The sequence below is a fragment of the Tachypleus tridentatus genome, chromosome 12 (genome assembly GCF_004210375.1).
Source record: "Tachypleus tridentatus isolate NWPU-2018 chromosome 12, ASM421037v1, whole genome shotgun sequence".
NCBI classification, from domain to species: domain Eukaryota; kingdom Metazoa; phylum Arthropoda; class Merostomata; order Xiphosura; family Limulidae; genus Tachypleus; species Tachypleus tridentatus.
Window position 1 is genome coordinate 72,808,712 of NC_134836.1, and position 12,978 is coordinate 72,821,689.

At 37.7% G+C, this 12,978-nt stretch overlaps 1 protein-coding gene across 1 annotated transcript in view; it reads right to left on the reverse strand.

Moving 5' to 3' along the window:
• The window catches only part of LOC143233589 (aquaporin AQPAe.a-like), a 73,132-nt gene that overhangs the window by 31,555 nt on the left and 28,599 nt on the right, over positions 1–12,978 (reverse strand). The window contains exon 2 of the mRNA XM_076469961.1: positions 12,191–12,395. Coding sequence (XP_076326076.1) covers positions 12,191–12,395 — 205 coding nt within the window. The remainder of the gene's footprint in view (positions 1–12,190; positions 12,396–12,978) is intronic.

Genomic DNA, 12,978 nt, shown 5'->3' on the forward strand with positions numbered 1-12,978 from the left:
GAGGTTTGTTGTACAATGCCACGCCTACGTTTAAAGGTTCGTTGTACAACGCCACGTCTAGTTTGTCTAGCTTAAGTTAACTATTTCACTGTCGAGTTTCTAAATAAGCAACTCTTTCAGAGCCAGGCTCGTTTTTAGATTTGTTTGTTTGATGGGTTGTTAATTTGTTTGGTTTGGTTTGTTTTGAAATTCGCGCAAAGCTACACAAGCGTTATCTGCGTTAGCTGTCCCTAGTTTAGCAGTGTAATACTAGAGGGAAGGCAGCTAGTCATCACCACCCACCACCAACTCTTAGGCTACTTTTTTACCAAGGAATAGTGCGATTGACCGTACCATCATAATGCCCCCACAGCTTAAAGGGCGAGCGTGTTTGGTGCGACGGGAATTCGAACCCGCGACCCTCAGATTACGAGTCGAACGCCTTAACTCACGTGGCCATGCCGGGCCACGGTTTTTAGATACACAATAGAAACACATAGTAACGATTTGATATTTCGCTACTTAATTGAAACTTAAAACAGGTAAACTCTGGTTAGTTTGAGTGAGGACTTCTTTTCTTGGCGGTGCAATAAAGTTCCAAACTTACGTGGCAGTGCTACAGATACTTATTTCTTCTCCTCTACATTAATATATGTAAAACACATAAGAACATTATGGACGTTATTAGGGTGTTTTTAATCATATTATAGAGTTGACGAATGAATGAGATAAAAGTTGGTTAATGCGCTGTGTTCGTTCACTGTTTTTTGTCGAAGGAACTATAGCAATTTACACAAGACATACAATATTTATCACAGATGCGTACTGATATGTTTTTAACACATGCTGAGATAACACTATGTAACACAAGTAGTGTTTTTGGATAGTATGTATTATTTTTTAATTGCTTATGTTGTAAAAGTACAGAAAATGAACATTATTCCCTTCAAACTTTGCTTTTGTGATCTGGATAATGAAATTTAGAAATTAACCTATTTTCTATATAAAAACGGGCACATTTGCACATTTTCATTTACATAAGGTTTGAATAAAACAACATATGAATCAAGATTTACATGTATTTGTACTAAAGTTATACAAAAATGTTTATAAGCGAGTAGTTTTTCGAGATTTGCGACTGTAATGTAAATCACTTTCACGTATCAGCCCCCAAATATAGTCTCCCATTATGTTTTCGTTACACGCTCCCAGGTCACAAAAGTAAAGTTTGAAGAGAAAAATAGGTCTTTTCCATTTACTTTAGACATAAGCAATTGGGAAATAACACTTTCTGCCCAGGAACAAGAAAAAGTAAAACCTTTGTTACAGAGTGTTATTATTTCCAGTTCCAAGTTTCACTGTGTCGGTATTTGGGTATTGATGTTAAATTCCCAGGAGGGTCAGGTACATTTGACCTCTTCCTCCAGTTCTGCAGGCAGACAAGAACAATTTAAATATCCCAGGACAGAGAAACACCTGAAGTCACACCCACCACTTGATGGCGTCAACAAGAAGTACTACCACAGCTATCGGTCACGTGATTAAAAATTACCCATATGATTAATGTTTTGACCTTTTCTGAGTCAATTTATTCCGGGTCAAGTTATTCCAAGGTAGCTCGTAAATCATCCTTTTTTAAAAGCATAAATTTTATTACAACAAACAAACAAAAAAGCTACTGGCAACACCTATGCTTCTAGTCGCTGTAAATATGTAAATACACATATATAAATGTGTGTTGTATCTATTTATAAAAAAATCACTGTTCGTTGATTAGTCAGTAAACTGGTTGTACCTTACAGCCGACGCTTAAGCCTAATTTACTTCACACGATTATACACTCGCTGACCTCATGAATGCCAAATACATCTGTGTGAATATTTGTGGCCATTTATCCCAAGCGAAACGTTGAAAGTAACATTAACTTAATGACTTACGACAGAGAATCACAAAATGACACGGTAAGCATGTTACACAAAATTACAAGCGGGAGTAGTTAGGAGTTAACTAGCTGATAGGAGGCACCTGGCTAATTACCCACGTGTAACACGTGACTTACAGAACACAGTAAATTTTATTCAGAAGAGGCTTAACTTCTTCAACAGCAGAAACTGAGAACGCGAGTTGTTTGTACTTCACTTTCTATGACCAGTCTAAAACTCTAATGTCTGTTTTGTTTTTAATTCAATAAGTTTCTTTGGGTCCTGTTCAGATGTTATGAATTACACCCGTTATATTAAATGTGATCGTTTGACCATTCGGTTTTTGCTCATTTGTTTATTTGTTTGTGTGCGAAGTCTCACGCACAGACAAGATAGTTGAGACGGATCGGCGATGGACTCCAGACTGGTGGTTGAGAAAAAGACTTGTATTGTTTGGTTTTGGATGCTGACAAAAAGCTATACGAAAGCTATCCATATGCGTCATTTGTCCCTAATTTTGAACTGACAGAAGTCAATTGGTCAACAGTACCCGCAGCCAACTCTTGTATGACCGAATTATGGAATTTGATAGTCACTCTTATAACGCACCGAGCCACCTTTGACACGTCAGATGGCAGCAAGACATTTCGAGTACAGAACTTATAATGAAATATACGAAGTCTAATGTGTTTCTTATTACGCAGGCTTTTACTCCTGTCAAGGTAAAACAAAATGGCGATGAGGAATGGCTATAGTACGAAATTGGCTCAACAGACTATGTTCACCTTTGGTGATTCGTCGACAAGATAGATGCACAAGAAATCACAATTCACTGAAGTGTTGCTTTCCACTCAAAACTCGTGAATGAGCACTATTAAACTATCATTTATAAATATATTATCAGAAAGCGCCAGTATTGATGAAGGAAATTATTTTGGTTTAGTTTTGTTAGAATTAACTACTCAAGGGTTATCAGACCTAGCTGGCCCTACTTTATGGGTAGGTAGCTAACCAACACCACCCACCATTAGCTCTTGGGCTTGTTCTTTTCACTTTCTTACCTCGCCCAATGTGGCTAAGTGGGAAAGACGCTCAGCTCCTACTTTGAGGGTCGCGGGTTCGAATCCCCGTCACACCAAACATGCTTGCCTTTTCAGCTCTGAGGTGTTATAATTGACGGTCAACCCCACTATGCGTTGGTAACAGAGTATCCCAACAGTTGGCTGTGGGTGGTGATGACTATCTGCCTTCCCTCTAGTCTTACACTACTAAATTAGGGATGGTTAGCGCAAACAGCCCTCGTGTATTCTTGGTCGAAACTAAAAACAAACAAACTATTTTTACCTACAAATTATAACGCTCCAACGGCAGAAAGGGCGAGCATGTTTGGTGATAGGGATTCTAACTTGCGATCCTCAGATTGCGAGTCAAATGCATTAACCACCACGCTGGACCCAAATGATTTATTTGTACTATCAAAAATATTTACTGCTCGATTCTGAATATTTCGAACAGTTTGAACAAATAAGAAAATAATTGTTATTTATAACTAACTTGCCGCAGCCCATAAATGTGAACTACTGACCGAATGGGAGACAGCCAGTCAGCAGCACCTACCACCTACTCTAAGGAATTGCTCGTTACCTTTATCACACACTTGCAGCTTATGGTGCAGATGAGAACCAGGCTCGTCAGCTTCGAAATTTACAAATGTACCAGAAGGGCAACCCGCATCCTCAAGAAGATAGTGATATGTACGTCTGTCTCAGGACGTTTCATCACTTTATCATCAGTAACTTTCTAGTGGCACAGTGGAATGTGGACTTAAAACACTATAAACAGGGTTTCGATAGTCATGGTGGGCATTGTGTAGCTTTGTGCTTAACTAATCAGTAGCCACTAGAAGCGTGGCCCCAATGTATCACCTCATAGATTATTGAAATCTTACAATTTTTCATATGGTTATTACACACGACAGAAACCTCAGAAGTACTTTCATTCGTTTTAGAACAAAGGTAATTCGAACTATCTGCCGTGTTAACGACGTGGAATCGAAACCCATACTTTAAGGTTGTAATTATATAATATTACAGCTGTCCCACCGAGAAACAAATAACCAAAATGAACATTTGAAATGTATTTAATTCTCATGTTCTAATAATCATCGGTACAGAGTCGCTTTTAAGAAACTGTTTAAATAGATAACTTTTATAATTTGAAATATCTTATATTCAGTTTTATTAACGTACAATAAAAGAGCGCCACAAACAGGAAATGAGAAAATATGGTATAAATTTGTCAAATTCACGAGTTCTCGGGAAATAATAAAACTTACATAACACTGTAGTTTATGATTACACCATTACAAAATGGCAACTAAACGCACGTGCAATTCAGCTGCTAAGCCAAAATGTGCTCGTTTGGTTAGAAAGAACTTAGAGAAAAATCGGACATCAATCCAATTTCTAAACTAGAGAGAATATTAAATTTGTATGCTGTTATTAATTTCACATGGGATCCTAACTCTAAAAGTATTTCAAAATATATAAGTAAAAAGACAATGGGTTGCGTACTAGAATGAATTAAGGTTCGACCTATGACTTGCTGCTGACCATACTTCGCACTTTCAGCTGTGAGGATGTTAGAAAGGTGACAGCCAATCCCATTTTTTTGGTTAAAAAGTAGCCGCCTAGGCAGTGGGTGATGGCTGACTGGTTGCACATCACAATTAAGGATGGCCTTGCTTCAGCATTACGAGTCTTTGATTTAGTCCTTTTGCCAAATACCAAGATTCTGTACGAAAGACTAAACAACAACTTTAGTAGCTTTTAGTCAAGTTATGCACAATTAAACGAGTTTTTGTAAAATTATAAATTTACAATTCATGAGTGGATTTTTTTTTTGTATAGAAAAATGATGTATTCTTTCAAATACTCAACGCTTATTTTATGTATTATTATATTCTTATGGCAAAGTTATTAAAAATCTCAACTGCTGTTCCTAACGGAAAGCAAATGGCTGACAGTTCCAGCCACCATTCCAAAAGTCGATCCTTCAACAATAAACAGTGGGATTACCCATCACATTATAACTCCTCCACGTATAAAAAGACGAGCATGTTCGCCATAACTATCAAATCATACATTGATGATTAAGTCGGAACAGATATATGTACATTAACATATTTATTAAAATTAATATTTTTCATTTACTGTAAAGCTACAGATGCTAATCCACCGCCTATAATTTGAACTTCTGACCAGGAGGAAGGCAGCTAGTTAATAGCACCCTATCGCTCATCCTTCGCTTCATGTGATTAATTGTCACTCTCATAACGTAACCCCAGCTTAAAGTGCGGGAGAAATTTTGTGGTATCGCATGGATTCGAACTCGATTTGCTAGCCTCGAAATCCAGAAATCAACCATAGCGTCGAGCCACGCCCAAAATGGGCTGTTACAAGCCAGCTCTTCAATCTAATTTAAAATAATTTAGAATTCAGTCTTATTAACGAAGATGGCGGAAGGTTACATTAACGTTACACCTTTTTTGTTTTAGTAAACAAATGCAACACTTTAGACTTTAAATGTTCAGCTGCACATACAACAAATTAACTTCTGGTCATAGTTTGGAACTTTAAGATTCGTTGACAAAGTCGTGAAAATTTGCCTTCATATATTTTTCTCTTAACATTACGTCATAACCTAATACTGTGTGTGTGTTTTTAAGTTTCGAATAACAATTTTCTGAAGTTTCTATGACATTAATTTAATACGCTTCTGCTCGATTTTGTTTATTTGAAATTAAGCACAAAGCTATACAATTGGTTATCTGTGCTCTGCCCATCACGGGTATCGAAACCAGAATTTTAGAGATTTAAGTTCAAAGACAAACCGCTGTGCCACTATGGAAGGTGGCACTTCCAATCGAAAAGAACTTTTTCATTCTTAATAAAACATTTTTGAACTTTGAGGCAAGCAACAATGATAAAAACAGGGCTGGTTGTTGTGCAACACGTCAAACACAATATTAACAAATCATCAACATCACATCAGTTCCACTCATCATCGGCGTAATTACCAAGCACTCCTGCAGTTTGAAACCGATAACTCAGTGACTTAAACATTTCAGCTAGGAATGTTGTCTCTGCCATATAAAGATAAAACAATATTAATAAGCCCTAAAGAAGAAACGTGATGAACCAGCTACCTGCTGGAACATAAACTTTTATTGTTCTCTTGAGAAAAGTTAAACCAGACACTGGCCTAATTGGACCCAAGAAAAGAACTCGATCGATTTCAATGTCTCCAATAAGGAAGGATGATTCCGTTCAGTAACACAAGTAGTAGACTCAAGAACTCCAAACATGGCGCCCTCCTGAACTAAGAAATTATTAACATTATCATATAGGCCCGTAGGGCCGCTGTTTGCGCTAGTAATTAATGATCGTAGTATTCATACCTCAATTAAAAATATTTTAGAAAAAAATGAACTGTATATGGGGTACAGTAGTACCCCGCACTACTGTACGGAGGGAAAGTGTTTGGTTAAACTTTTTAGTCATACGCAACTTGTCTTCCCCCTCCCCTCCCCGGTACAGCGGTAAGTCTAGGGATTTACAACGCTAACAACACACACACACACACTCATACGTAACTCATTAGATCAAAATAATTCAACGTACAGAGCTTAAAGTTTTCATAAGTGTTATTCATATAAACTGTAATGTTTGTACACATTAAAAGTGGTACCGTTTGTTGAAAAAATATTAGATTTTTAAGAATTACATCAATACAGATATAACAGTGAAAATCGTGTTCTTATTGTGAGGGAAGTACCTTTACTTAAAACTGTGTTCTTCAATGAAGAAATGATTGTCGTACATACCACAGTTATTTCCCTAATCGTCTGAATCTTGAATACCCAAAGTGTGAATTTTTTTATGAACTTTGGTTCATGGTACCATTCAATATATGGCACAGAAGTATTAGTCACATACATAGATACATAAATGTGTGTGTTTTTTTTACAGCAAAGCCACATAGAGCTATCTCCTGAGCCCACCGAGTGGAATCGAACCCCTGATTTTAGCGTTGTGAGTCATTAGACTTACCGTGTAATAGCGGGGGGGCAGAAACAGAGGAAGATGAGCATTAAGTTTGTTTATTAAGTTTAATACATACGGAGGAACGTACACTGTTTTTTTTTAAGAAACAACGCACAGACATATGTTTGTATATTCTCTTCTTAGACTAATGCTTTTGGCCCGGCATGGCCAGGTGGGTTAAGGCGTTCGACTCGTAATCTGAGGGTTGCGGGTTCAAATCCCCGTCGCACCAAACGTGCTCGCCCTTTCAGCCGTGGGGGCGTTACAATGTTACAGTCAATCCCACTATTCATTAGTAAAAAGGAACCACAAGAGTTGGTGGTGGGTGGTGATGACTAGCTTTCTTCCCTCTAGTCTAACACTGCAAAATTAGGGACAGCTAGCGCAGATATCCCTCGTATACCTTTGCGCGAAATTTAAAAAACCAAACAAACAAACTAATGCTTTTGTCATTCTTGATTTTGAAGGTATAGCAGAAATCGTGTTTTAACTGGTGCGTTTTTCTAGCGAGATAAAATGAATCACCAATCCTTGATTTCAAATAATCTCCTGGAAGATAAATGACTAAAATAGAAATATAATTTCTAATTTTCAAGAAACAAAAACAGCTATTTGTTTTGCGATTTCGCGCAAAGCTACATAAGTGTTACTTGTGCTAGCCGTTACTAAAACTGATATACCAGACAAGGAAAACAAACAAACCAGTCAACAGTACCCATCGTAGAAGACAAGCTAACCAATCGACAGTTCCCACCGAAGAAAACAAGTTAGCTAGTTAACTGTACCTACCGAAGAAAACAAGTTAGCTTGTCAACAGTACCTATTGAATGAGACAAGTTAGCCAGTTAAAAGTATCCACCGAAAACGTTTGTCTACCCTTGTCTGACCGAATAGTGAGACTTGACACCACTCTCATAGCTCATCTACGGTTCTGAAGATGAGTACTTCTGTGTGAACTTGATGAAGATATGAATCTCCTTATAAGCCCTCAGATGTTTCGCTGAGCCTCCAAAGGGCATGTGGAAGAGATTGTTCACTTTTACATCAAAGCTACATTGAACTGTTTGTTGCGTCCACTGCGGGGAGATAGAACTCCGGGTGTTAGCGTTGTAAGTCCGAAAACTTACCGCTATTCCATCGAAAGAGGAGGGAGAGAAAAGACGCTCTGATAATATAAAGAGAAAATAACCTTATTTTCAGAATGACTGTTTGTTTTAGAATGATTTCCTTATTCATAAAATGTATTTGCAGTGGCGGATTTAAGGTTGTGTAGGCCCTACATTCTATGTAAATGTACATAAAATAAAATTATTAAAATAAAACCATGGGCCCTGGGGGCTGAGTCCCTTCTAGCCCCTACCAACAGTTATGTGAAAAAGTTAGGACACCCTATGAAAGCCTGTGTATTTTTGTAACATTTTTGGATATATAGATATTTAATCTCAATTTTAACAATACTGACAGATTATAGGAATATAACTAAACAATTAAAACTGAAGAAAAGACTTTTCAAGATCTTCTGTAAATGTAATTCTACAAAAATGCATATTCTAACTGAGGAAAAAGTTAGGGCACCCCCACATTTATTCCCATTTAAAATGGCTCAACTCACACACAGGTGTATCACATCAGGTGCACTTGATTAGAAGATCGTTACTCAGCATTTTGAATGAGGCTTGCCCTATTTAAACCTCAGACATTTAGTTTGGTGTGCTCCTGACTGTTGAAGTGAGAGTAAGCACCATGGTGAGAGCAAAAGAGCTGTCTGAGGCCTTCAGAAAGAAAATTGTAGCTGCTTATGAGTCTGGTAAGGGATTTAAAAAGATCCCAAAAGATTTTGAAATCAGCCATTCCACTGTCCGGAAAATAGGCAACAAGTGGAGGGCTTTCAAAACAACTGCCAACATGTCCAGGTCTGGTCGTCCAGTAAGTTCACCCCGAGAGCAGACCGCAAGATGCTAAAAAAGGTCTCCAAATACCCTAACATGTCATCACGGGACCTACAGCAGACTCTGGCTACTGTTGATGTGAAAGTTCATGCCTCTACAATCAGAAAGAGACTACACAAGTTTAACTTGCATGGGAGGTGTGCAAGGAGAAAACCTTTGCTCTCTAAGAGAAACATCAAGGCCAGACTTAAGTTTGCCAGAGAAAATGTAGACAAAGACCAGGACTTCTGGAATAATGTTATTTGCACAGATGAGTCCAAAATATAATTATTTGAACACCAGAACAGAGGACATGTTTGGCGTAAACCAAATACAGCATTCTAGGAAAAGAACCCTATACCAACTGTGAAGCATGGAGGTGGAAGTGTCATGGTTTGGGACTGCTTTGCTGCAGCAGGACCTGGACATCTCACAATCATAGAATCCACCATGAATTCTACTGTGTATCAGAGGGTGCTTGTACGAAAATTAAAGCTAAAGCGGAACTGGATCCCACAACACGACAATGACCCAAAACATACCAGTAAATCCACCAAGGAGTGACTGAAAACTAAGAAATGGAGAGTCCTGGAATGGCCGAGTCAAAGCCCAGATCTTAATCCCATTGAGATGCTGTGGGGTGACTTGAAACGGGTTGTACATGCAAGAAACCCCTCAAACATCTCACAGCTGAAAGAATTCTGCGTTGAGGAGTGGGGCAAACGTTCTTCAGACCGATGTCAGAGACTGGTAGATGGCTACAAGAAGCGTCTCACTGTAGTTATTTCAGCCAAAGGTGGTAACACTAGCTATTAGGGGGTAGGGTGTCCTAACTTTTTCCTCAGTTAGAATATGCATTTTTGTAGAATTACATTTACAGAATATCTTGAAAAGTCTTTTCTTCAGTTTTAATTGTTTAGTTATATTCCTATAATCTGTCAGTATTGTTAAAATTGAGATTAAATATCTATATATCAAAAATGTTACAAAAATACACAGGCTTTCATCGGGTGTCCTAACTTTTTCACATGACTGTAAATACACTACTATGTATTTATAGAATTTAACTGGTACAGTATTCCAAAGCAATTCGTGCTTAAAATGTGACCAGAGGTTTATTTACCAATGCCACTTATGTAATAGAAGAAAGTACACGTAGATGCTATTTATTTTATTCGTATAAACAACTTTAAACAGGAAGATAAGAAATTAGGTTTCGAATATCCATAATCTTTTTTTTTTCAACGCTAGGATATTGAATGCCACTTCCGACCCTACTTCTTGATATTTTCCCAAGTGATTTGTATATTTTGCCTTTCTGTAGAAATCAACACTGACGAAGTTGTATCGAACCTACAGCCTTAAAGGTATCCCGTTTCAAGCACGTGCAAGAAATACCCATTGATCCGTTACTAACGGGAACACGTGGTTAAAATCACTACCACAATCATGTTCTGTTTGTTTTTCTGGGATAGATACATGAGGGTCATCTGTTTAACGCCGCCTTTAATTTTGAGCTTAGATTATTTGTCTGTTGAATTTCGCATAAAGCAACGCAACAGCTGTCTGCCTTAGCTGTGCCTACTTTTAAAAGAACAGACATAATGGAAGCCAGAAACTTGAAAACACCCACCACCAGCTCTTGTCTGACTGAATAGTATGATTTTACTGTCACTGTTATAACAAATCCATGGCCCCAAAGTGCGGAGTGCAATACTGAGGCATTAGAACTCCAATAATGAACCCTCAGGTTCACAGTTTGGACATGTTAACCACTAGGCCACGCCATGCTCCACGAAGTAGTGTTTATACAACCAGATTTGAACAGAGGAGTCATTGTTTTCGTTCAGACTTTTGGTTAGGTAACATAAATAACATACACAGTACTGTGCCAAACTGCAAGGAAAATGCCAAATATTAGATTTCAGGTTAATTGCAGAGAACAATAGAAGGTAAATGACAGTTGAAACATCAAAATGCTATTAATCTTCATATTTAGTACAACAGAAACTCAGTGTAATTGATTGAGTTCAGCAAACAGTTAATATTTTGTGTCCCCCTTTTGCTTTAATAATCGCAGACAGTCTTTCAAGCAATGTTGAACCAAAGTGTCCTTTGGGATTTTACCCCAATTGCCTCTAATAAAGTTTCTTTGGAAGTAACTTTTGATTTGTCAAATTTTGATCCTCAAACTTAATATCTGCATTTTTCATAATATGCAAGCGTATACGTCATTTCGCATATGAGAAACATGTTAAACTTAAAAGGACAGTATGGTTGTACGGTTTTTGTCATAAGAAGAGTTCTTTACTTATTTAACAAAAATAATGCCAAGTCCAGTCGGCCCAGCATGGCCAGGTGGTTAAGGCATTCGACTCGTAATCTGAGGGTCGCGAATTTGAATCCTCGTCAAACCGAACATGCTCGCCGTTTCAGCTGTGGAGACGTTATACTGTTATGGTCAATCCCACTATTCGTTGGTAAAAGAGTAGCCCAAGAGTTGGAGGTGGGTGGTGATGATTAGCTGCTTTCTCTCTAGTCTTACACTGCTAAATTAGGGACGACTAGTGCAGAAAGCTCTCATGTAGCTTTGCGCAAAATTCAAAACAAACCAGGTCCAGTCCACTTGACGAAAATAAAAACGTGCCATTTAAACTTCCATAGTCATATTTCATAAGTAAACTTCAACAGTAGCTTGCTTCTGGTGGTTAAAGTGTTCGGCTCACTAATTTCAGGTCATGGGATCGAGACCCAGCACCAAACATGTTTCCCCTTTCAGAGTGGGGCGGTTGCAAGTAACCTTATTAGCTTTGTAATAACAAACAAACCAAATGTTTAAATTTCCTCTCTTACATTGTGTGACCAATATACTCCCGACTGACCTTAACTGACTCGCTGTCTACCTCACTGACCAATCAACAACTTAATTGTGTTTTTACATTGTTACGGTATTCTTCGTCAAGTACCTGGCCTGGAAAATTCGAGACGTCACGTGCATGTCACATTAAATCTAGATATTCGGGAAACTTCAAAGCGTCACGCGTCATCACTACGTCACTCCTTCTGTCAAACAATACAAATAATTTACATTAAAATTTTAACACGTGGTCGTCAGAAAGATTACGTAAACACTAAACATTTATTATAATAACATATATACATGAAGTCAGGGGCGAAAATGTCATACCTTTAAATGAATACACGAGATTCATTAAGTTTATGGATAAACAGGAAATACATAACAAAATTAACTTACCCCTATTAATGAAACAGTTAGGTAAGCAATTCCAATTGCAACAGCATCACTTCCCAGCATTCTCCTGTTTGGGTCTACTGTTGCAAACACAGTGAAGACAATTACAAACGTTAGGACGAATTCGATTCCAAACGCTTGCCAGGCTCCAAGATAATCATGAACCAAGGTGCATCCCAATGTCTCCTGGTGACCAGGAATCGTTACACTATAAAAAAATAATTAGAAGAGGTTAGTTGACTTGTATTTCGTACAAGACTCGCAACATATACTCTTATTTAATAATTACAAAGTGATATTAAAATTTTTTGACAAAAGAAGGAAATTTTATTTTACCATCCTTGGTCATCCCACACCTGACAGTGTTGCTCTGTCCATACTGTTAAGTAACATTATCTCTTAGTTAAAAATATTTTAAACAATGAGTAACAATAGTAATACTTTTATGGAAAATCTTCAGTTATTTATAACTGAATTGAAAAAATCATTGTTATAAGTGTGTTTTCTCATAGCAAAGCCACATGGGGCTATCTGCTGTGTCCACCGAGAGGAATCGAACGCCTGATTTGAGCGTTGTAAATCCGAAGACTTACCGCTGTCCCAGCGTGGGACATCATTGTTATAAGGAAAAGCATATAAACATGTTTCTACTTTTTGAAATATGTATGAAATTATATTTGAAAGTAAACTCTTGATTACGCAAACTACCTTGTGGAGAACATAGGGGTCGTTAGTTTCTCAAGGTCATCCTTAACTTATAAGCAACTAAACTTATGTATTGTTTATTTGTT